General features: G+C 52.0%; 1 protein-coding gene across 5 annotated transcripts in view; it reads left to right on the forward strand.

Moving 5' to 3' along the window:
• The window catches only part of PRKCZ (protein kinase C zeta), a 100816-nt gene that overhangs the window by 47998 nt on the left and 29174 nt on the right, over positions 1-23644 (forward strand). For all 5 annotated transcript variants that reach the window (XM_072731040.1, XM_072731041.1, XM_026007162.2 and 2 more), the window contains one exon: positions 21044-21129. In XM_072731040.1, coding sequence (XP_072587141.1) covers positions 21044-21129 — 86 coding nt within the window. The remainder of the gene's footprint in view (positions 1-21043; positions 21130-23644) is intronic.

The raw sequence follows: 23644 nt of genomic DNA on the forward strand, positions 1-23644 counted from the left end.
ACAGAGTCCACCCTTGCCAGACCCTGTCTGAGCTCCTGGTGACCATGGTGAGGTGGAGGTGTCCACAGAGTTGGAGCCCCTGGGTGTGACCCTGTGCCAGAGTCTTTGGAACAAATATGGTGCTGAGAGGGCAGGGTGAGTGATGTCCCGCCCCAAGCACTTGCTTTGTCTCTCTGACTCTGCCACGCCCCCTCCCCTTCTTACAGAAACCTTGTGATGACGTTGCCCCACCCGGATAATCCAGGATCATCCCCATCTCAGGGTCCTTAACTTAGTCACGTCAGCAGAGTCCCATTTGCCTTGTAAGGGGACGTGCTCACAGGTTCTAGGGTCTGGGATGGTGGCTGTCATTCTGGCGACCACAGGGCTTTCTAGATGTGTGGGCATTGGAGGTTTCTGACCCCGCTGATGAGGTTCCTGGAGTGGGAGCCTAGGGGCCACCTCTAGCTATCCCTGGGGTGCCTTCGCCTTGGGTAGCCTCAGTTTACTCCTCTGCAAAGTGCAGTCCAGGGTACCTACCCCTTCCTCCTCACTGGGTCATTTTGATCAAATGGACTGGATGTCAAGTATGCTGTGTAAGTCCTGCACTGAGCTCTGCCAGGAGGCCAGTAGGTGGGGAGCCACATGGAACTGGACCCCTGGAGTGGGGGTCACTGGGACGGAAGAAAGGGCTAACAGCTGTGACCATGGTGGTGGATACTGGCTCACACTCAAGTGGTGTCAGGGGAGGTCCCGACACAGGCCTACGGACATGTGCGACTCCTGCTGGTGCCGGGAGCCTCGCGGGGAGGCTGCTAGTCAGGGCAGGCCAGAGGGGTGGGGGTGAGGGTGAGTCCAGAAGGTGCGGAGGCAGGATTGGTGGACTTGGTCACTGGCTGGGGTGCCGGGGGAGTGTGGGTTTGCTGCCAAGGTGGCCCAGGGAGAAGGAAGGGTCCATCGAGACAGGGGCGTTTTATTCGGGGCTCCCACGAGGGGTCTCCCATGACCAGGAACAGGAAGCAGATGGGCCCAAGCACAGAGATCTACTGACTTTGGCTTGTCCTCAGGCCCGCAGCCCTAGTGGCCATGGAGGGGCTCCACCCTCAGTCTGGTGACTTCTCAGGTCCCGTGGCTACTGGGTCACCCTTTCAGGGAGTGAATCAAGCCTCTGGCCTGGCCCTGAAGTTCCACCGGCCCCTGGAGACCCTTGGTCCCTCAGGAACCCTTCAACCATCACTGGCCAGAAGTCCCTGTGTGGAGATGGGGAGGGCTGGGCCTGGGCCCAGCAGGGACTGGAGGTAGGCTGGGCTGGTGGGGGGGTGGAAGTGCACAGGGCCGGGGCTGTAAGCACCTGTTTGGGGTGCTGGAGGTCCAGAAGCTCAGACATGGCCATCTGGGTCCTCTCCTCAGGATGCCAACCTGTCATCCTCACGAAGTTCGTGAGAGTGCCTGAGTCCCCCCCAAACCCTGGACACCCCCGAGGGCAGATTCTGGACATATTTGCACTGCATCCTGGATTATGAGCTGTGGGCTGTTTTCATGCTGGTGTTCAGATGTCCATAAACGTGCATGGAATGGATGAGAGAGGGAGCCAGTGAGTTAGCAGGGCCAGACCATTCCAGAAGGCTCCAGACGTCATGCATGTGGGCCCTGGTGCCAAGCACAGACAGGCCTAGCCAGCATGGTTCAGCAGGGTGGATGGTGGAGAAACAGCTGACACACGCCAGGGGGACCAGAATCCTGATGAGGGCCTCACCTGTGCCAAGGCTGAGCGGTTAGGAAGTATCACTGCAGCACGAATGCTTCCGCTTAGAGGAGGTGTTGGGAGGCTGTGGGGCCCCCGGCAGCCATAAATGTGTCCACAAGGAAGGAGCCTCATCACCTAGGGGAGGCACCGCAGCAGGGGGTGACCCACCCACCCACCCTGCAGGGAGGTCCTGGTGTCTGTGGAGGTGGATTGGCAGGGTCAGAGCCCGGCACAGGCCGGGCTGCTAGGCTGGGCATGGAGGCTTGTGGAGGGGGGTTAGATGGGGAGGAGCTGAGACTGAGGAGGCAGCGGGGCTGTCCTGGTCAGCTCGGTGGCCCTAACAGCACAGACCAGGACTTAACACAGGTGTTTCTTTCTCACCTGTGGAGATGAGGTCTGAGAGCAGGGGGCATGCACGGCAGGTCCTGATGGGTTTTAGTGGTCTGGTGAGTGCGCCCTTCCCTCTAGTGGGGCAGAGAGCTCCGAGCTCTTCCTCTTGTAGGGTGCTGATCCCATCAGGGGCCACCCTCCCTCCCAGCACCATCACAGGGGGGTGCCACACTCAGCACAGAATCTGAGGGATAGGCCTGCGGCCCCAGCAGTGGGTGTGGTGGGGAAAGACTAGGTATTTTGGGGGGGCCGTATGGGGAAGGTGAGGAGACTAGGCAGCTGCCAAGAAGCCAGGGTGGGGACTGAGGGACCTGCCCTGGGCACTGTAGGTGCCCCTTGGGGCCTGAGGAGACACTGGGTTCTGGGGTGCAGGAGGCACTGAGGAGGGGCTGGGATTAGGGAGATGGGTGTGGCTGGAGCTGTCTTGTCTAGGGTGAGAATGAGAGAGGGAGGGAGGGAGGGAGGGGAGGTGGAGAGGAGTCCGCTGCATCAGGAGCCCGTCCCCCCACCGCCTCTGTCTTGGCTTTCAGATGGGCTCCTCAGGGCACAGAACACCCTCTTACCCCTGCTGCTGTCACTACTAGCCAGCCTGGATTCTGGGAACACTCACACTCCTGCTCTGGTCCCCCTGGAGTCACCGTGTGGACCTCAGGCCTGCCTGGGACAGAGCCCACCCTTGCCAGACCCTGTCTGAGCTCCTCGTCCAGAGGGTCTAGATCCTTTTCCCAAAACCTTTCTTATGATTTGGTCCTCAAAAACAGAATTTGCAAAAATTTGGCACATGTGTGCATCCAGCCCCCATCCAACCATCTGTCCATCGAGGTTTACAAATTTCCACCCGAGAGGAGGAGACCAGCATCGATTTTCTCCTGGAAGAGCTGGCAGCAGACCCCAGCTGGTGTCCCCACAGCTCTGGGACAAACCTCTCATGTCCTAGCATCCCTGAGACTAGGGTGCGTCTTCAGGTCCGTGGGTCCTGGTTTCCTTGGCAATGGTTTTGTCTTTCTTTGGTGGCACGCACAATAATTGTGTTTCTAGTCGCTGTCCTCTTAGATTTGATGAGGAGTGCCGAGGAGGTAGACTGGCATCTAGGGCAGAGGGGTGGGCTGGGTGTGGGCACAGGATGCAGGCACAGAGGGGCTTGTGGTCCAGTCCCAGCAGGTCGGGTGATTCTGAGGGATGGCAGGTCTGTGGGGTGGCCAAGGTGAGGAAGGTTGAGGTTATCAATGTTGAGAGAATGGAGGAGATCCAGTGCCCAGATCTCTGAGGGTAGGGAGAGGACAGATGCAGAAGGGGAGGGGAGTGGCTGAGGGGCAGCCCACCCGCCATCTGAGGCCCTGCAGCTGGACACCCAGTTGAGGGCCCGTGGGGCTGGCTTTGTGGAGAGAGGCACTATCACTGTGGTGCCGAGGGGGCTGGCAGGTCGTGTGCAGTGAAGCACATGATCAGGGCACTGCAGGATGTGGTGCTGTTTGTTGGAGAGCTGGAGACATCAGGCAGAGAGCGGTCAGCCCCAGCCCCTTGTGATGAGGACATTGCCCAGCAGGAGTGGTGTGGATGACAGGAAGGGCATGCTCTGGGGCCGCCGGACCAGGCTTGTTGACCGAGGTGCGCCCCAGAGATGTGGGGAATGGGAGTGGGAGCAGCATTTGTTGTGTGTATGTTGACTGTGTGCTTCCCGGGCTTCTGTGCTAATCAAAGTGACATCAGTGTGCTGTCTGGTGAGCGAAGAAACATTTGGAACAAAAGAAATGCCTATTTCATTGCACAAAAAGAATACAGTAGACATTGGTTCTTTTTTTTTTCTTTCCTAAGATTTTACTTATTTACTTGAGACACAGAGAGAGCAGGAGTGAGAGGGAGGGGCAGAGGGAGAAGCAGACCCCTCGCCGAGCAGGGAGCCCATGCAGGACTTGACCCCAGGATTATGACCTGAGCCCAAGACAGATGCTTCACCTACGGAGCTACACAGGTGTCCCGACATGAGTTCTTTTTAGAAGTGCTTTTATCTGATACAACTTACAAGGGTAATGAAATAAGAGATTAAGTTTTGAAAATGGGCCCCAAACGTTAATCTCAGAGAGCAAATTTTTAGAAAATAATAAGCCAAAGTTATGAAGGTATCTCCTAGGTCTGCCCCGATATTAGGGGCTTTAGCTTTTCTTTATGGAGGGATGTTATGATCTGGTGCCTGCAGTCTCTGGTCCCATATTCTTTCTTAATTATTATTATTATTTTTTAATTTTTATTTATTTATGACAGAGAGAGAGAGAGGCAGAGACATAGGCAGAGGGAGAGGGAGAAGCAGGCTCCATGCACCGGGAGCCCCACGTGGGATTCGATCCCGGGTCTCCAGGATCGCGCCCTGGGCCAAAGGCAGGCGCTAAACCGCTGCGCCACCAAGGGATCCCTCTTAATTATTTTTAACTGAAATAAAACCATTCCAGAAAACCATAAACTCTAGTGTGAGTAACTGGATGATTTTTTACAGAGGAACCCCAGAGCCTCCAGCTGTTCAGGGGGCTCCCCTCACCTGTGCTCAGCATCTCCTTCACAGCCCCAGGTCACCTGCCCTCCCCCTCGCCACCTCCAGGCAGCCTCTATTCTGTCCTTAGCCACAACAGTTTTGCTTGTTTTTGAACTTTCTGTCCTGGAATCCTCCAGGATCTCAGTCAGCATCCTGTTGTGAGACTTTCCTGTGGTGTCAGGCATGGTTCTGGTTGATCATTCCCTTTGCTGGGTGGGTTTCGTTGTTTGAATTCATTGCACCTTTCTCTGCTGTCCCCTTAAATAAGGTTGCAGTTTCCAGCTCCTGGCGAGGGTGCTGCTGCCCTCCGGTGTGGCTGCATACTGAGCCCCAGCTTTGTTCCTGTTCTGCGGTCTTTCTGAAGCTGCTGCACCAGTGCACAGCCTGACTGCAGCAATGTCACTTGCGGGGATTTCCCATACCAGCACCAGGTGTGACCCCAACTGGGTGTCTTGCAGTTTAACTCAATTCTGACATGTCTGCCTGGGGTCAGCGCAGACCCCACAGGTTGAGGGCTGACGCCCTGGCTCAGACCCCAGTCCTACCGCCAACTGGCCTGCACTCCTAACCGACATTGGTAGATCAGGTGTCCCAAGACCCCTGCTCAGGCTCACAAAACTCAGAGAAACACTGACGTCTACCAGTTTCAGAGAGGAGACGTGAAGGGCAGGATTTGGGTGGGGGGCTGTGGACCTCCAGGCTCCCTCCAGGTCCAGTGCCTGGAAGCTCTACACACCTGATCAGCCTAGGGACTTTTGCAGAGGTTGCATTACAAAGGTGTGGGTGAAATCACCGGCCAGCCTCCAGCCCTGCTCCCGTCCCCAAGGTTGGGCATGGGGCTCACAGTACCAGCCCCCCAATCACGCCTTGGTCTTATGGTGGCCAGCCCCGATCCTGAAGCTGCCCAGGGCCCAGGCCCTGAGTCACATTACTCCGGAAGGGTGACGGCTTCAGGTGGTGTGTGCTAGGAACACATCTGTGATAAACATGCTGCATCATACCCCCTCCGGGCTGTGGGGAATTCCTCCTTCACACCTTTCCCAGAACATGGGGTTGTTGGCAGTTCCTCATTTGTGCCAACAGAGTCAATGTAAAGTGACATCAAATTCTGCCCTTGATTTGTATTTCCTCATCTCCCGGAGGTATGCTTCTGGGGATACCTTCTTTTTTATTTTTTTTTTTCTTTTAAGATTTATTTATTTGTTCATGAGAGAAAGAGAGAAGTAGAGACACAGGCAGAGGGAGAAGCAGGACTTGATCACAGGACCCTGAGATCACGCCCTGAGCTGAAGGCAGATGCTCAATCACTGAGCCATCAGGGGACCCCTGGGCTAACCTTCAGACCATGGTACATTTGTTTTTAAGATTTTTATTTAATTTTATGAGATAGAGAAAAAGAGAGAGCATGAGTGAGGGAAGGGCAGGGGGAGAGGGAGAAGCAGACTCCCCACTGATGGTGGAGCCCCTCATGCAGCTCAATCCCGGGGCTTCCTCTTCATTCTTTTGATGAAGAAAATGGAATCTTACCTTGCAATTAGTGCTTTTTTTTTTTTTTTTTTTTTTAAGATTTTATTTCATTCATGAGAAACACACAGAGAGAGGCAAAGACATAGTCAGAGGGAGAAGAAAGGCTCCCTGTAGGGAGCCTGTGGTGGGACTTGATCCCAGAACCCTGGGATCACACCCTGAGCTGAAGGCAGACACTCAATCAGTGACATACCCAGGCCCCCCACACTTAGTGCTTTTTGTACTGTGTTGAAGAAATGCCTCTTCACCCCAAGGGGCTGAACATTCCATCTCTTGCCAAGATTGCAAGCTTTCATTATTCCTACGACTCCTGGGAGTGGACTTTATGTGCGGTGTAGGGTTCAGGTCTTTTGCATCCTCGCTGATGACCAGTTGATCTAGGACCATTTCTTGAAAAGCCCATCCCTTCCCAACCACCTCTCAGTGGCATCCTTGTCATAAATTAGGTGACGGTTTGTGTGGGGACCTGTTTCTGGACTTCTGTCCCATTGATCTCTTGTACCAACATCACACTGTATTAATTCAGCTTTAGTAACTGTTGATATCATGCATTGTAAATCCTCCAGTGTTGTTTTCCCTCAAGATTATTGTGATGGTTCTCTGCCTTTTTCGTTTCTGTACAGATTTTACAAGTGGCTTATAAATTCCGAAAAACCCAGTGGGGCTTTTTGTTTGTTTTTAGTTTGGGTTGCGTTTGAATGCATAGATTAACGTCTTTACAGTAGTGAGGCTTCCGACCCAAGAGTACTTGCTTACCCCTTTTTCCCATTTTCTCAGTAACATTTTATATGGCCTTTTTTGTTAGAGCACTTCACTGGTATTTAATTTCTTATGCTGTTTTAAACAGTGTTACTTTTATAGTTTTCTATTTGTTGATAGAAATGCAATTAATTGTTTTATATTGTCTTGTCCAGCAACCGTGTTAAATTCACATATTTATCCCAGCTCTTTAGGTGCAGATTCCCGTGAATTTCCGAGACTAGCATTCCTCCATGAATGGGCTCTATTTCTACCTCTCCAACCCTGCATCTGCTGCCTTGTAGCACTGGCACTGTTTATCTTTCCAAACCAACGTGGAACAGAAGTGGTGACTCAAAAGCTTCACCATTAAGGATGTTTGTGGAATGATTTTTTTTTCTTTTGTAAGTTCCCGCCATCAAATTAAGGAGGTTCTATCTTATTCTTAGTTGAGAGTTTTTGTCCTGGATTGTATTGGATTTTATCACATGCTTCTTTTCTTTGGCTGTTGACATGTTTTTCTCTTTTATTCTATTAATAAGCTGAATTAGGGGCTCCTGGGTGGCTTAGTTGGCTGAGCGTCCAACTCTTGATTTCAGCTCAGGTCATGATCTCAGGGTCATGGGATTGAGCCCCAAGTCAGGGCCCCATGCTCAGTGGCGAACCTGCTTCTCCCTCTCCCTCTGCCCCTCCTCCTGCTCGTGCACACTCTCTCTTTCTCTCTCTCTCTAAAATAAATAATTTTTTTTTTTAAATGTGAATTAACTGATTGACTTTGAACATTAACCAACCCCGGATTCCCTTCATGCACTCCGTTTGGTTGTGATGCATTTATTACCTTTTGTATATTTCGCCAAATTCAATTTGCTAATATTTTGTTTGGTGTTTTTGCAGCTATATTTGTGAGAGAGATTGGCCTGTTTTCCTATTTAGTAATGTCACTGTCAGAATTTAGCATGGAGGTATATTAGCATTATACAATTAAATGATCTTTTTAAAAAATTCTTGAGAAGATTTTACATAAAATTGATATTATTTCTAACTTAATTATTGGGGGAATTCACCAGTTAAGCCCTATGGATCTGGAGTTTTCTTTGTGGGAATGTTTTAAATTCTATGTTTAATTTTTATCTATTTTATTTTATTTTTTTATTTTTAAAGACTTATTTATTCATGAGAGACACAGAGGGAGAGAGGGAGAGAGAGAGAGATAGGCAAAGACACAGGCAGAAGGAGAAGCAGTCTTCATGCAGGAACCCTGATGTGGGACTCCATCCCGGGACTCTAGGATCATGCCCTGGGCCAAAGGCAGGCACTAAACTGCTGAGGCACCCAGGGATCCCCCTATGTTTAATTTTTAAAATAGAAATTAACTATTGAGATTTTTGTATTTCTTCTCTTGTTATCTTTAGTCAAGTTGTCGTTTGTTTTTTGTTTTTTTTTTTAGATTTTTAAAATTATTTATTTGAGAGAGGAGGTGTGAGCATCAGCAGGGGGAGGGGCATAGGGAGAGTATATCCCAGCAGACTCCCGCTGAGTGTGGAACCCAATGTGGGGCTTGATCCCATGACCCCAAGATCAGGATCCGACGTGAAATCTGGGGTTGCACATTACGCTGACTGAGCCACCCAGGTGCCTCAAATTAAGTTGTGCTTTTAAGGACTCCAAAAGTCTAAATAATACTTATTGACATAGTTCATATCTTTATTGTGTTTTTAAAATATCTTTATTTTAAAAATTTTTATAAGGATTTTTATTTATTTGAGAAAGAGAGAACATGAGGAGGGGAAGGGGCAGAGGGAGAAGCAGACTCCCTGCTGAGTAGGGAGCCTGATGTGGGCCTTGTCCTGGAATCAAGACCTGAGCTGAAATTAGATGCTTAACCAACTGACCCACCCAGGAGACCCTAAAATATCCTTCATATCTATAGATCTCCTCAAAGTATTAGGGATTTATCTTTCTCTTTTTAATTTTGTTACTTTTGTATTATGTGTTTTGTGCTATAATAGGTGCATACAAATTTAGGATCATGATACTTGCTTTTTGGATTGATGCTCTTATCACCATGAAATGTTGCTTTTTTAAAAAAAAATAAAAATTTTATTTATTTATTTGACAAAGGGAGAGAGAGAGCACAAGCAGGGGCAGTGGCAGGTAGAGGGGGATGGAGAAGCAGACTCCCCACTGAGCAGGGAACCCAATGCAGGACTTGATCCCAGGACCATAGGATCATGACCTGAGCCGAAGGCAGATGCTTTACCAACTGAGCCACCCAGATGCCTCACCCCTATGAATTTTTATGTTATTATTATGTGTAAATATCACATATATTTTAAACCTCACAAATCATCATTTACATTGTTTTACGGGTGCCTAGTGGCTTGTGGATTGAGTGTCTGACTCTGGATTACAGCTCAGGTCATAATCTCAGGGTTGTGGGATCAAGCCCTGCATCAGGTTCCACGTTAAGTGCAGAGTCTGCTGAGGATTCTCCTTTCTCTGCCCCTCCCCCTCCAACTCTCTCTCTCAAAAATAAATAAATCTTTAAAAATTTTATATATATATATATATATATATATATATATATATATATATATTACTTTAATGGTACCCATTCCAATTTACCTGTTTATTTAACCTTCTGATGTACTTCATTTCTTCCTGCCATGATCAAGCTTCTGTTTCCGTTTTTCTTCTCTCTGAAATACTTCCTTTAGTATCTCAGCACAGATTTGCTGACAGTTAATTGGTTCTTGTTTGTGTGAAAATGTGCTTCTTTTGCGTTCATTTTTGAGGGATATTTTTCACCAGGTGCACAAGTGTAAGCAGTAAGTGTTGTTCCTTCAGCACTTCTGTACGTTGTTTTTGGCTTCTCTTGTTCCTGCTGGAAAGTCACCTATTGATCTTGTTCCCTGAAAGTAATGCTTCTCCCTCCCTCCCTCTCCCTCCCTCTCCCTCCCTCTCCCTCCCTCTCCCTCCCTCTCCCTCCCTCTCCCTCCTTCTCCCTCCTTCTCCCTCCTTCTCCATCCTTCCCTCCCTCTTTTCTTTCTGGCTGCTTTAAAAATGGTCCTTGTTCTTCAATCTCAGCAGCCCCGTGAAGGAGAGGGAAGTATTGAATTTATTCCAGCTGAGGACTGTAAAGCTTTTAGATCTGGGGCATAATGTCTTTTGTCTTTTTGGAAGGTGTCAGTGGTGTCTTCTCAAAGGCTGCCCTGTTGGCTCTGCCTTCTTCCTCCAGGACTCCCACCATCTCCCATATGTGTCTTATGCTCTTTTCTATACTTTATTCCATCCTGGTTTTCTTTACCTTCTGTGCCTCAATCTGGATATTTTCTACTGATGGGTCTTGTTTTGTCTAATCTGCTCTTAAATCTTTCTCCTGAATTACTGATTCCAATGACTCTTTTTGGTTTTAAATTTCTGAAATCCTAGGGTATTGAGGGCTTCTCTCTTTTTTCTGTAGGTCTAGTTCAGTGGTGAAATCTTTTCATCTCATCTTGCTAAATACATTTAGATGTCTGAATCACCTGAGTCTGATTCTGTTGACTCTTTGGTATGCTTCCGTCTCTTGGCCTGCCTGGATATTTGTGATCAAATATCAGATACTGTGCTAGAAACGCTGTAGGTGTAGGCCTCCGAATGATGTTATTTTCCTCATGAGAGCATTTAATTTTATCCTGGCAGGTGGAATGTGGATGAATTACCTGGATTCAGCTCAGGCCTGTCCATTTCTCATTTTCCTTGAGTGTCTTCCAGTAATGTCAACCCAGAAGGTCTGAGGGTTCCCCAGGATCCCGATGTCTACCTCTTATCTCCTTGGCACCATGAGTCAGCCCTAGTCTCTACCTGAGCTGGCTTTTTTTTTTTTTTAAATCTAGCAGCTGCTTTTTGGCCTCTCACCTTGAACTTTGGAAGCTCAGGGCCCAGCAGATGCCTTGAAGGGAAACCACATGCCAGGCTACAGGGTCACTTCTCCATGGCTCCCTTTTCTACAGAGTCTTGAGAGATCCTCCTAGCAAGGGCACTACCGCCCTACCCCCACCCCCAGAGGGCCTGGAGGGCAGAGCATCAGCCCAGAGGGAATTAGATTTGCCTTGCTGAGTTGTGGGTGCCCTCGGGAACCATCCCCTTGCCAGCTTTCCTGTGGTTCCCTTTTGGAATGGTAATAGCCATCCAAGGCCTGTCTGGGCCTTGTATTTTGGAAGCACGTATCTTGTTTGGCTTCACAGATTCACAGAACAGGAATTTTGTCTCTGGGTAAATGGTACCTAGAGTCTGACCTATGCCTGATTAAATCAGACTGTGCACGTCAGAGCTGATGCCGGAGTTAGTTAAGACTTTGGGGGCTGTTGGGATGGAATGAGCGTTTTCTGCTTGTGAAAAGGACATGGATTTGGGGCGGGGGACTGGGGTAGAGTGTTATGGACTGAACATGTCCCCTCAGAACTCCTGTGCTGAGTCCCTGACCCCTAACATGACGGTATTTGGAAATGAGGCCTTGGGGAGGTGATAGTTGAGGTCAGAGGGGCGGGACCCGTGTGACGAGACCGGTGTCCTTAAAAGAGCCAGAGATCTGTCTCTGTCCTCTGAATGCATCGTGACAAGGCTGTCTTCAAGCCAGGAGGAATCCTCGCTCGTCCGGCCCTACGGGCACCCTGATCTCAGGCTGCCAGCCTCCAGACGGTGAGAGCTCTCTTGCACCCCCATCTCCCAGCACCCCAGGTCAACAAACACCCTTAGGCAAAGGGTTGTCTTGGGCATCATAAGTCCCCATTTCCATCTCCAGATGGATGCCCATGAGCTGCATGCAAGTCTTGCTTTCTGTTTGGCCCCCAAGAACTCCCAACATAGCGTGAGGACATGAGGTCTCCCTGGTGACACATCTCTCCCCCTCTGGCATCGTCTACTCCTAGTCACACGTCTGCTAGTGACGCCCTGGCACATTTTCCTTCATGTTTTCCTGCTGCTGTGGTTTGTTCTTGGAGATGGAATTAGATTCAGGCCCATTGGTTCCTGGGGCCAGCCCACATCATCAGGGCCCATTTTGCTGGTCAAGCTGCCCCCTCCTCCCCAGCAGCAGGTGCCTGCAGTACTCTTGTGGACCTGGCTCTGCACTCTTGTGCCCAGGCGCTGCCCTCCATCATGGGAGAGGTGGCCGGTCCTGCTGCGGCCCCATGGGCTCTGGGCAGCTCCAAGCACTCTGCATTTTAAGTGAGTCCACACAGGAAACCCTCCACACAGAGATGAGTTGTGTTCAGTATGAAGTTATTGGTCATAGCTTACTTGGAAGTTGATATACGTTTTTCCATAGAATCTTTGTGAGATATTGGTCAGCCATTTCATTAAAACTTGATTTGTGCCCTGAAAACTTAAGATATTTGTGACAAAATTATTAGACAATTGGACAATTATAATCCACCCCCCCCCCTAAAACATCTTTTAAGATTGGTTTTCTTAACAAGTACTGACACTATTTGGTGACGAAGGGACAGCTCTGAAGAGCCCCTGGCAGGGCTGTGACCCCCTCTTCCTGGGCAGTAAAGGGGTTACACCCCCGCTGTGGTGCTCTGTCACTGGCCACCCCATGTGCAGCGCACTGCCAACCCCTCCCAGCCCCCGACTTCCCTCCCAGCTAGCAGGCTTTCTTGACGTGAGCATTTCTTATTTTCAAAAATCCGCAACCTGATCATAGACATGCGCCTATGTACGCCTGCTTGCTCACTAGGTTTCTCAGTGACAGTGAATCAGATAGGTCTCCCAACAGGTGACCTGTTAACACAGGCCCTCTCCCAGGCCATCAGCACGTCTCTGTCCTCTTCCCACCACGAAGAGAGCCTTGCATCTCCTTCCCTGACCACTGACCAGCTGCTCTGTGATGCATTAGCCCCTCGTCCATCCATGGAATCCTGCTGTCCCCCAACTCGCTTTTGCGGCCTCGTGGAGCATGTGCTGGATGCTGCCTGTGGCCACCGGGGCAGGGAGAGTGGCGGGAAGCTCCTGGGGGTGCTGGTGAGCCCCAGGGACCATGTCCCAGCTGCTGGCACGTGGGCACCATGTGGGGAGAAGCTTGGAAGGATGGCTGGTCGCCAGACAGAGACACAGGAGCGGGATGCCGTCTCCTGTCCCCCTCTGCAGAGAGGCTGACCATTGTGTGGCCTTTACATGATTTCAGCTTGAAACCAGTCTGCCAGCAGGTGTGGCCCTGGGGCTGCCTCAGTGCTGCCGGGTGGCAGTGCTGGCACATGCTCTGGGAGACCACCATGGCTGCAGCAGACAGGCAGCTTGCCCCAGTGATGCCCCCACACGTGTCTGGAGGAGGTGGTGCCTGGGTGGATCCAGCTGAGCCAAGGCCAGGCTCACTCTGTCTGCCTTCCTCCTCAGCACGTGGATGCTGCCCCCATCCTGTCCATCCAGCCAGCAGGGACTGAGCCTGGTGCCCCTGCTCCCAGGGGAGAAGGGCCATCCGGCCTGGGAGGGAAGTCCCTCTCTGCAGTCTGGTGGGGCCATTTCAGTCATGTAACTGCCTTGGACTAATGACATCACTAGGGTCACCCTGCTCCGATTGCTTTAGAGCAGGTGAGGTCAGCGCCCCACCCCCAGCAATGCCAAGGTTTGGGGGGAGTGATGCCAGGACCACAGGAGGAGGGGCAGGCAGGTGTCAGGGGTGGCTCCAAACAGGTGGGGAGAAGCCTAGTTGATATTTGCTTCCAGTGAGGAAGGCCAGGGCATCCAGTGACAAGTGCCTTGCATGCACCCTGGGCAGTGAAGTCTTGCTGCATGTCACCACCCCACCGCTTGGGGGGCCCAAGCCAAGGACTCTGACCACGTGGTTGATTAGGCCACACCCCCTGGGGCATCATTGTCCTGACTTGCACTTCCCTCCAGTGCTCTGCCAATTACATATTCATCGTGTTTCCCATCAGTTCTATCTAAGAGGACAGGCACTTCTGCCCATTTTCTCTGTGTCCCTCATGCCTGCCAAGGGTGCAGGCTGGGATCCAGAGATGAGCAAGTGTGGGCAAGTGGGACGGGGTGCCAGGACGGAGGTTGGCAGAGCTTCGCTTCCATACCGGCCAGTCGAGCACCTTTGTCATCTTCTGTGTACTTACCTAGATTTTTTGTGGTATTGTGACAAAGGCCATGTTCTGTGGGGAGGACGGGGCCCTGCAGTGCCGGCAGGAGCCAGTCGAGTGTGCCACTTCCATGGGAGCAAGAGCTGTGGCTGATGTGACCTGAGGTGGTCACCCGTCTCCCATGCCTTGCGGCTTCCTGCTGCGTGGCCCCCAGACCTTTCCCAGGCCCACTGCAGTTACTGCGGTTCTTCCTCACTCACCTTTCAAAGCCCAGCATACTTTGACACTTTCAGCAGGGAAACAAATGATGGTGAGAAGCAGGCTTGTGATCAGGGACATCCCTCCGTGGAAGAGGCCTGTGCCCTGGCTGTGGGGCCTGTCCTGCTCCGCATCCTGCTCCTTGCAGCCTTGGAGCAGGGACCACAGCTGGGTCCTCCTGTCACTATGACCATGTATCTGTCCATACTCCCCATGGTCCCTCAGAACCTCCCAGCCCAGTGCCTGCTAGGCTTCGCAGCAGCACCAAATGTTGGCCCTGCAGCCAGGCTGATGTCCTGCTTGAAACCCCAAACGGCTGGTTTCAGAGGATCATGTGGCAGCGTGTAGTAGGAGCCTTTAGTGGTGAGAACAGGGAGTCCTGGGGGAAATGTATGGTGAACCCAGATGCTGGTGGGGTGATGTGATGTAGAGGACAGCCGTGTGGGGCCTCCGGCCACCCACCTTTTTGCCCTACATGCACATCTCTGCATATAGTCCTGGATGCGCATGACCAGGACATCTTAGTTGTCTTCACCCAGGAAATGTGTTCTTTGTCATTACTGTTTTGCGTCAGATGTTTGCCCAGCATGAGACAGGGCTGGACCTTGTACTGGAGAGACCTGGTGAGTGACAGGGTCCCTGCCTTTGAGGGCACAGCGTCCAGTTAGGGTTGCTCCCCTGGGAGGGAGCTGGGTCTGCCCTGAGCCAGCTGTACTCTGCTTCCCGCCCTATGGCCCGAGGCCACCTCACCAGCATCTTGGCCCTGCTTGGGATCAGGTCCCTCAGCTGGGATGCCCCCCTGGGGCGGGGGCAGGGGCATTCATCTGTCCTCATGCGGTGTGCCTGTGCCCTGTGTGGGAGCACTCCCTGCCTGGCTCTGAGGTGCCGCGGGGCCATCCATGCAGTGTGGCTGTGCTGATCACTCTGGACTGTGGCCCATTTCCTGTGAACAGCAAGAGAGGTCTGCACGCCTTGCTGCCCTGCCCTGGAAATTCAGCACAGCCCACGCTTGTCCCCGTATCTGCGGGACATGGGGTTGGTTTCACACTGTCGCTCCACGCACAGTTCTTGTCAGAGCCCTCAAGACACTGGATTGCCATAGAAACTGAGCTCGTTAAAATTCCCTGCAGCCTCCTAATTATAGAATTTCAAAGACAAGCAAAAGAGCTTCTTCTGAGGGTTGGAGTCAAGGCTGAGTTGGGGGCGGGGGAGCAGCCCACGCGTGCTGCATGCCGCTGGGAGCTGGCCGGGCTTCTCTGTGGGCACTGGGAAGGGCCCCCGGCAGACACCCCCTGATCGCACCACTGGGCAGAGCCCTCTGACCCACAAGGACTTGGGGCGGGTACTGGGTGCAGCGGAGGCCCTTCCTGCCGCCCAACTTGTCTGCGGGTCCCTTGTTTGTGGGGGACAGATCAGCGAGGATGAGATGGACACCCAGTGGGGGCGCAGGGCAGCTTCGTTCCCAGAGCCCATCCCTCCACACACATGTTCTCTGAGGACACGCGCTCTTTTCTTCCTTTTACAGTACGGCTGTCACTTCTGATCAGGAATAGGGGCTGTGACTTTCCAGGCAGAAACCCAGAATCTTCAAACGTGACCGTTGTTGGAGCCAGTGGCCCACGAGGCTGACAGCCCTGGCCTCTGAGTGCAGGGGGTGGCTGGGCCCATATTGCCTCCATGGTCACCTCTGAGCTCAGGGGCTCAGGAAGGCACAGTGGGTACCATCCAGCTGCCTCCAGCCCTGCACTTGGGGAACCTTCTAGTAAAGAGGCTGAGGCTTGAAAATTTGGGGGGGGGGTTTGGGGGCTGCCATGGTAGGAATGTGGGTTTTTCAGGAAAGGTGCTCAGTTGATTTAGAAGTTAGGGAGGTAAGGGGCGCCTGGGGGGCACCGTCGGTGAAGTGTCTGCCTTGGGCTCGGGTCATGATCCAAGGTCCGGGGATCAGCCCTGTATCAGGCTCCCTGCTCAGCAGAGAGTCTGCTTCTTCCTCTCCCTGTGCTGCTCCCCCTTTTCCCTCTCTCTCGTTCTTGCTCTCTGTCAAGTAAATAAATAAAATCTTAAAAAAAAAATTAAGGAGGTGGTAATCCCAGTGCAGTCTTGAGAGAAACACCCACAAACCCCAGGAGAGGGGCATTGGACACAGCATCTGACCTGTGCGCCTCACTGCCTGCGGGGTCGTCGAGAGCAGGGACAGTGGGCAAAGTGTAGGACATGCAGTGTGGGATTCTGGGTGGTGTCAGAACGAGGGCCTCGGGGAGAAGCCAAGGAAACCTGAATAGAGATGATGATTGCTTCATTAGTTGGAACAAATGTGCCGCACGCTTGCACGACGTTAGCCAGCGAGGACGCCCTGTGGACTCCTGTGCTGTCTCTGCGGTTTTCCCCCAGAGTCTGTGCTAAAACAGGAAGGGTATTGAGAAGGAAGCTGAGGAGTTGCCAGCTAAAGCTGGAGTTTAGGAAATAGCACTGGTGCTCATGTTGGTGTTGATGAGTGCGTCTGAGGGAAGTCGGGTGCTGAGCAGCAGGGCAGCTGCAGGCAGGTGTGTGGGAGCTCCCCATACTGCCCTTCAACTTTCTGTAAATCTGAAATAAACTATGTGTATGTAAGTGAAGAATGTCCTGCTGTCCCTGTGGTTCGTTACAACTCACCTGACCACTGCTTTTCCACTGTGTAGCCTGGGCATGGAGGACTCCCCAGGGGCTCCCCTGCCTTTTCTGAGGTGGTACCAAGCACCCAGCACCCCTCCAGGGTCCACAGTGCCAGGGGCCCTGGAAATGCCTCCCTGTCTCTGCATGGGATGGGGTTGATGGTAAATTCCATCCTGTGGACCTTATGTGGGTCCAGGTTCTGCAGAGAAACAGATCCAATAGGATGTGTGTCAAGCGAAGAGGAGCTCTGTTGTAAGGAACTGGCCCGTGCAGGTAGGAAGGTGGGCAAGTCCAGACTCTGCAGGACAGGCGGGCAGGCTGCAGACCCAGTATGGACCTAATAAGCTTCTGTTTGAATCCAAAGTCTGGCTGCTGCGGGATTCCCTCTTGCTCAGAGGATGCTGGTCCCCTTCCACTGATTAGATGGGGCCCACCCACATCACAGAGGCCAACCTGCCTCATTCATAACCCAAGGATTGAAATGGCGGTCTCATCCAAAACCACTCGTGGGGCTGCCTGGGTTCCCCAGTGGCTTAAGTGTCTGACTCTTGATCTCAGCTTAGATCTTGATCTCAGGGTTGTGAGTTCGAGCCTTGCCTTGGGCTCCAGGCTGGACGGAGAGCCTACTTAAAAAACAAATAAAACAAAAAAAGAAATGAAACAGGGACACTTGGGTGGCTCAGTGGTTGGGCATCTACCTTTGGCTCAGGGAGTGATCCTGGAGATCCAGGATCAAGTCCCTCTTTGGGCTCCCTTTGAGGAGCCTGCTTCTCCCTCTGCCAATGTCTCTGACTCTCTCTTCTCTGTGTCTCTCATGAATAAATAAAATCCTAAAAAAAAAAAAAAAAGAAACAAAACAAAACAAACACCCTATGGAAACATCCAGAGTAATGTTTGACTACATATCCATGCACCCTGGCCCAGTCCAGCTAACATACAAGATGAACCACCATGTCCTACCCCAGCCAGGGGCACCCGTACACATTTTCTGAAACCATACCAGTTAAAGACAGCAGCAAGACCATGCTACTGCCTCAACATGAACTGGCAGGTGGGCAGCAGTGGTGGGCAAGGGTGTGGCAGGACATGGACTCGGGTATACATCCCATGTCACTTCCTAGGGGGCAGCAGTGGCAGGGGTGGGGGCCGCCTCTGGGAGGGCTGGCAGCTGGGGACAGGGCCTTTCTTTGCCTACTTAGAGCTTTGTTTCATTTTTAAAAATTTGATATACTTTATTTAAATAAAATTCAGCACCTGTTCCCCTCTGCACCCCCCCAAAAAAACATTTAAAATGAATCCTTAAAGAAAAAATGAGATGGAATGATTTGAATATGAGCTGGAAGGAAATACATGAAAAGTTTATAGCCATACCATTGTTGCTACCTCTGGTCCTTTCCCCTGTTTTTACTCTTTTAATTGTTTGTTTGTTTGTTTGTTTGTTTGTTTGTTTTTAAGATTTTATTTGATTGAGAGAGAGTGAGCGGAAGCAGGGGGAGGGACAGAGGGAGAGGGAGAAGCAGGCTTTACCCTGAGCAGGATGCGGGACTTGATCCCAGGACCCTGGGATCACGACCTTGGCTAAAGGCAGATGCTTCACTGACTGAACCCTGGCGCCCCTGCCTGTGGTCAGAGTGGCATTCAGGTGCCCGAGGAACACGTTGCTCACGTACTCACAGAGTGTACGGGGTGGCGGACATGTGTGTCCCTAGCAACCGGCAGGATAGAGCTTAACCAGTACCTGCCCGCCATGGACTGTCGGCTGGAGGCCACTCTGTCCCGAACTTGGCTTTGGTCTTTCACATACTAGAAGATTTCGTGTCACAACTGTGCTTCCTGTAACAATTAGCCTCCCTCTGGGAGAAAAAGCAATCTCTAGTTGCTCTACATTTGGGGTTACAGAGATTAATCCTGGCCAGTCAGGTTTCTCAGATTCTTCTGGTCATTCTCACTGCCTTTCTTCTGTGAAACATCTTTTCTTTGTTATTTGTAGAAGTCCTGTATGCATCCTGAATTATTGATTCTTGTTGCTCTGTGTGCCGATCCTTTACACTGATCATCTTTTGCTGTCATGATGGCCTCTGGATGGACAGACACCCTCGCTTCAAGGCACTCAGATGCACCTGCCACTTTTTCTAGTATTTTTATGTTTTCTGAATTCTTCATATTATTAAGGTCTTCTCCTACATTTCCTTCTAAAATTTGCTGTCATTTTGCTCCTCATGTTTAAGTTCTAATTTTTGGAGGGGGCAAATTTGTGTGTGAAGTGAGGCAGGTGTCATAGTCTGCTGGGGCTTCCAGACGGGGTGCAAGAAGCAGGAACTTACTTCCCTGCATTCCGGGTCAGGGTGCTGTCAGGGTCAGATTCCTGGCTTCCAGATAGCCCCTGCCCCGAGGTCTGCACAGGGTGGCATGAGCTCTGGGGTCTCTCCCTCTCCTGATAGGGCACTAATCCCAGCATGGGGCCACACCTCTGAATGTGGCCCCTGGGGGTTAGGGCTTCAGTGGATGAATTAGGGGTCAGGCAGACAGTCCAGCTACAGGCATTGGGTGTTTCTCACTGTGGAGAAGGGGCAGCCGTTACTTGTACTCTGGGCCTGTGGGGGCCATGTGTACCCCTTGGTTTTGCCCTCTCATGCTGTGCAGTCCTTCACACCCCTTGGCCTCTGCTAGGGCATCTTGATGTGTCTTATTTCCGGCGACTTTAGCCAAATGTAAAGGGAGTATTTGTAGATTTCTGTGTGGTGGGCACAAGAAAACCAGCGGGCCAGCTGGCTCCTTCTGCATCTCTGTGTCCCCTCATCTGGATTGGACACTCAGTACCTTCTCTCTGCAGGACAGCTGGGGGTTGTGAATGCTACCTGCAGTGAGGGTTGGGGGCACGCGTGGGGACCTGGGAACGGTCAGTCCTGTGGACATTAGCATGGACCTGCCCTGGCCAGGCTTCCCCCAAACCGAGCCCAGTAGGCTGGAAGGGCTTGATATGGCAAGACACACCCTGTTGTGCAGGCAAAGGCCTTGGGGGTCACCAGGACTCCTTAGAGCCTAGGGGCAGGTGGCCTGAGGGTGGCACTTGTGTCCGTGGACCCTAGGCCTGATGCCCAGTGTGAACTTGCAGATGGGGGAGTAGGAGGGGAAGGCTGGTGTGGCCTCCCCTCTGGTCCCCCAGGCCCTGCTCTCGTCTGGCCATCAGCTGAAGAGTCTGTGGCAGGAAAACTTGGAGGGGTCCTGGGCGATGCATGGGCGTCTGCCAAACCTCAGCTGCCCAGGAGCTGTGGGGCTCCTGCCCGGAAGAATCTGGACTTCCTGTTTCTCACCCCATCTTTCACTGAAAGGGAGAGAAGTGGGCTCTGCAGAGGCTATGACCTGATGTCAGTGGTCCAGACAGAGCTGGTAATTTGCTTGTTTTAAAAACATTTCGTTAGTTTCCACATTGGTGTATATCCGTGGCACTTCCATGACTCATGAAAGTGGCTTTCACTATGAAACTTTATAAAAGCACAAAGCTTCCCGTTGTATCCTGAGTATTTTGTTTGTACCGGCATTTGGTTCGGAGAATTTGAAAGGAGCGCAACCACGAACCTTTTTAGGGAAGAATGAAACTAACAGTTCTAGTTACACATCGAGCTCTGGCATTTTTGATTAGCAGCGTCCTTCTTACAAGTTTGGATTATTGAATGTAGTTTTTGAAAACGACATGTTTGGTAACCCTTGACTCAGCATAAGTACTCAGTGTGTCTGCCTCACCTCTGCCCTGAGATCTACTGGCGCGGGGGCGCATAACACCGAGCGGGGGTGTCTCCTGTCCAGGTGGGCAGGACGCCTGGCTGCAGGCTGCATTTTGGGAGGACCATGGACTCCACGTGGCAGCCGCTGCCCCTCCTTGGATCGGGAGGCGTGAGCTCACAGCCTGTGCGAACCGCACCCGAGTGGAAATGGGACCTGGTTTCCATGCCTGGGGGGAAGGACGGTGGAAAGGAAAACAGGGAGGCGGTCTGGAAGCGTGTTGGCCGCTTGACTTCCTGGCCGGACCCTCTGGGGGATGCTTAGTTGTTGTTGCTCTGGGGCGGCCCATCCCCGTGGGCACGTTGGGTGGGGAGGGGTGGGGCTGGCAGGCCGCTGGGCTATTTCTTTACCCCTCTCTCCTGTCCCCCCTAGAATCCATCTACCGCCGTGGAGCCAGAAGATGGAGGAAGCTGTACCGCGCCAACGGCCATCTCTTCCAGGCCAAGCGCTTTAACAGGGTGAGTGCTGCCATCTTGGCCCCCAGCACCCCCCAGGCTGTCCCCGCCCAGCCTGTAATGCCCTCACCAGTGAAGAGAAAGGTGGGGACACTTCCTCTGAGAGTGGACCAGGCTTCAGAGACCTCAGAAGGCTGTTCTGCATGTGGTGGCTGCCTGGCAATGCAGCGTGTACATCTTCGTGTCTCTGTGCTGGCCGGGGTCAGGCAGCTCTTGCTGGAGCACAGTGGCTCTGAGATCTTGCCCTGCTTGCATCCAGAAGTGGGTCTGCAGATTTGACCAACGATGCTGGTGTGCATATTGTGCTGCTCAGTGTGTCCTCCTGGCCGCAGGCGTCTCCTATGTGCCCTGGGAACCCCAGGAAGCTCCGTGTCTGCCGCCCACGTGGCCCCACTGCCTGGCTCACCTATTCCATCCTTTCTCTTCAGGATGTACTTATGTTCTCTGAAAGTGATGTGATTCAGGTGCCTACAGGTATCCTGCAGGCCAAGGACCTTTATTGTCCTGGAACTGCCAGAACCAAGCCCCACAGTCTGGGGGCTTCAGGCAGAAACTCACTTTTTCCTGGTCCTGGAGCCAGAGATCCAAACCCGAGGTGTGTGCAGGGCCGTGCTGCCTCAGCTCTAGAGGATGGTCCTTCCTGTGTCTTTGTTGCTCCTAGGGGCTGCTGGCAGTCCTCAGTTTGTAGCTGCAAGGACCCCATTTATGCAAGGACCCCACTTATGCTCTGTCCTCACATGACCTGTCCTCTCTCCCAAGGACACCAGGCAGGATTAGGGCTGGCCCACTCCAGTATGACTTCATTTTAACTTAACTATACATCTACAAAAATTATTTTTCCAAGGGAGGTCACATTTGGAGATTCTAAGGGAACGTGAATTTGGGGGACACTATTCACATGCTTCGCTGAGGGCCTTTGCATGTGCTGAGCACTCCACCCTGCCCACCCACCTCCACGTGCTCAGAGCTCATGCTCTGCTGTACTTTCTGTTTTGGCTCAGACAGTTATCCCTGCAGCCCTTTCCCTGTGGCCCCCGTTCACATATACACCTGGTGTTCCCCACAACTCTGCGTCTGCTGCCTCCCCATTGGGCACAGGGACTCCTGACACCGATTTGTTGCTATAGTGATTGGAGGAGTCAGATTGGAGACCTAGGGGCACTGAGTTAGGGACCAGGAAAGAATGGGGCATGTCTGTCAGGAATGAGAACCCAGGTGGGTGCAGGAGAACATAGGGTGACTTGGGGGGTCAGGCATCACCTAGTGAGGTGGGTGTGTGAGAGGACCCTGCTGGAGCAGTAGGACAGGGGTGGGGATGCATAGATGATGGACCTCTCTCATATCTCTGGATGGACTGGCGGTGTGGATGGGAGATGCTGTGGTGAGCCAACCAGAAGTGATGCACCCTGGCTGCTAACCGTCTAAACACATGGAAAGGCCCAAACCCCAGGGTGCAAGGCACCCGCTGCCCCCACCTCATGTTTATTTTACCAGCCAGCTCTGTGACCAGGTGGCTCCTCTTTCTGCATATCTGGGCCCTGGCTTGGTCCTGGAAAGAGAGGGGTTTTGGCCAGATGGGACTGGCCACCTTTGGAATATCAGACAGCGGGTTCTAGGAGCCCCGCCCCACTCCCACACCATGTTGACTTTCAGGGAAATGCTCTTTCCTTTATTACAGCTGACATTGGTCCAAGATGAAGCCCACCCACCCAGCAAGACAGGCTGGGGCCCAGGGAGTACAGAGGAATCTGGCTTCTGCTACCCTGCAGATTTTAGGAGAAAAACCCATTTCTCTGGTTGCAGGGTACAGACCCTCACGCTCTCCCCCTGCCTGCCCTCTCCCCAGAGTCAGTGAGAAAGGGCTTTTCCTCCCCAAGGAGGAGTAGGGACTCCTACCAGCCCATTCCCACCCTATTATACATGTCTAGCTACCCCTAGGGCACCAAAAGTTGCTTTTCACAAACACAGGGAGGATAAGAAGGGAGCCAGTGCAAAGACCCTCAACACTTAGATTGTTTAGTTGCTCACAGAATGAGGAGGCAGACAGGCCTGCAATTAGTTGCCAGTTTTGATCCTCCCCAATTGTCCTTGGTTCTAAGACCCGTGTCTTATCAGACCCTGGAGGTTGGCTCTGAACCATTCACTGTGTTAATCACAGGATTGTGCAGTTCACCTCCACCTATCACTTGAAAGGATGTTTTAAGAGCCACACACTTGGTTCTACAGGAATCAGCAAGACTTCTGGGCAGTAAAACCCACAAGAGATCATTTTTCATATTCTTCATTGGTGACCCAAGGGCAGAAAGTGAGTGGGCATCGCACGACTGAAGTTCCCAACCTAGATCTGTATTTGCCCTTCACAGGACTTTTCTTTTAGAACAGTGAGAAAAAGTTCCACTGGTGAATCAAAGGGAGAGATCCAGTGAGTTTCTGGAGAAGAAATGAAGACCTCTACCCTAGAAAAAGAGATACCAGTGACATAGATGGGCGGGGGGTGGGGGGTGGAGTGGAGGCACAA

This window comes from Vulpes vulpes, chromosome 12, assembly GCF_048418805.1.
Source record: "Vulpes vulpes isolate BD-2025 chromosome 12, VulVul3, whole genome shotgun sequence".
Classification (NCBI taxonomy): Eukaryota; Metazoa; Chordata; class Mammalia; order Carnivora; family Canidae; genus Vulpes; species Vulpes vulpes.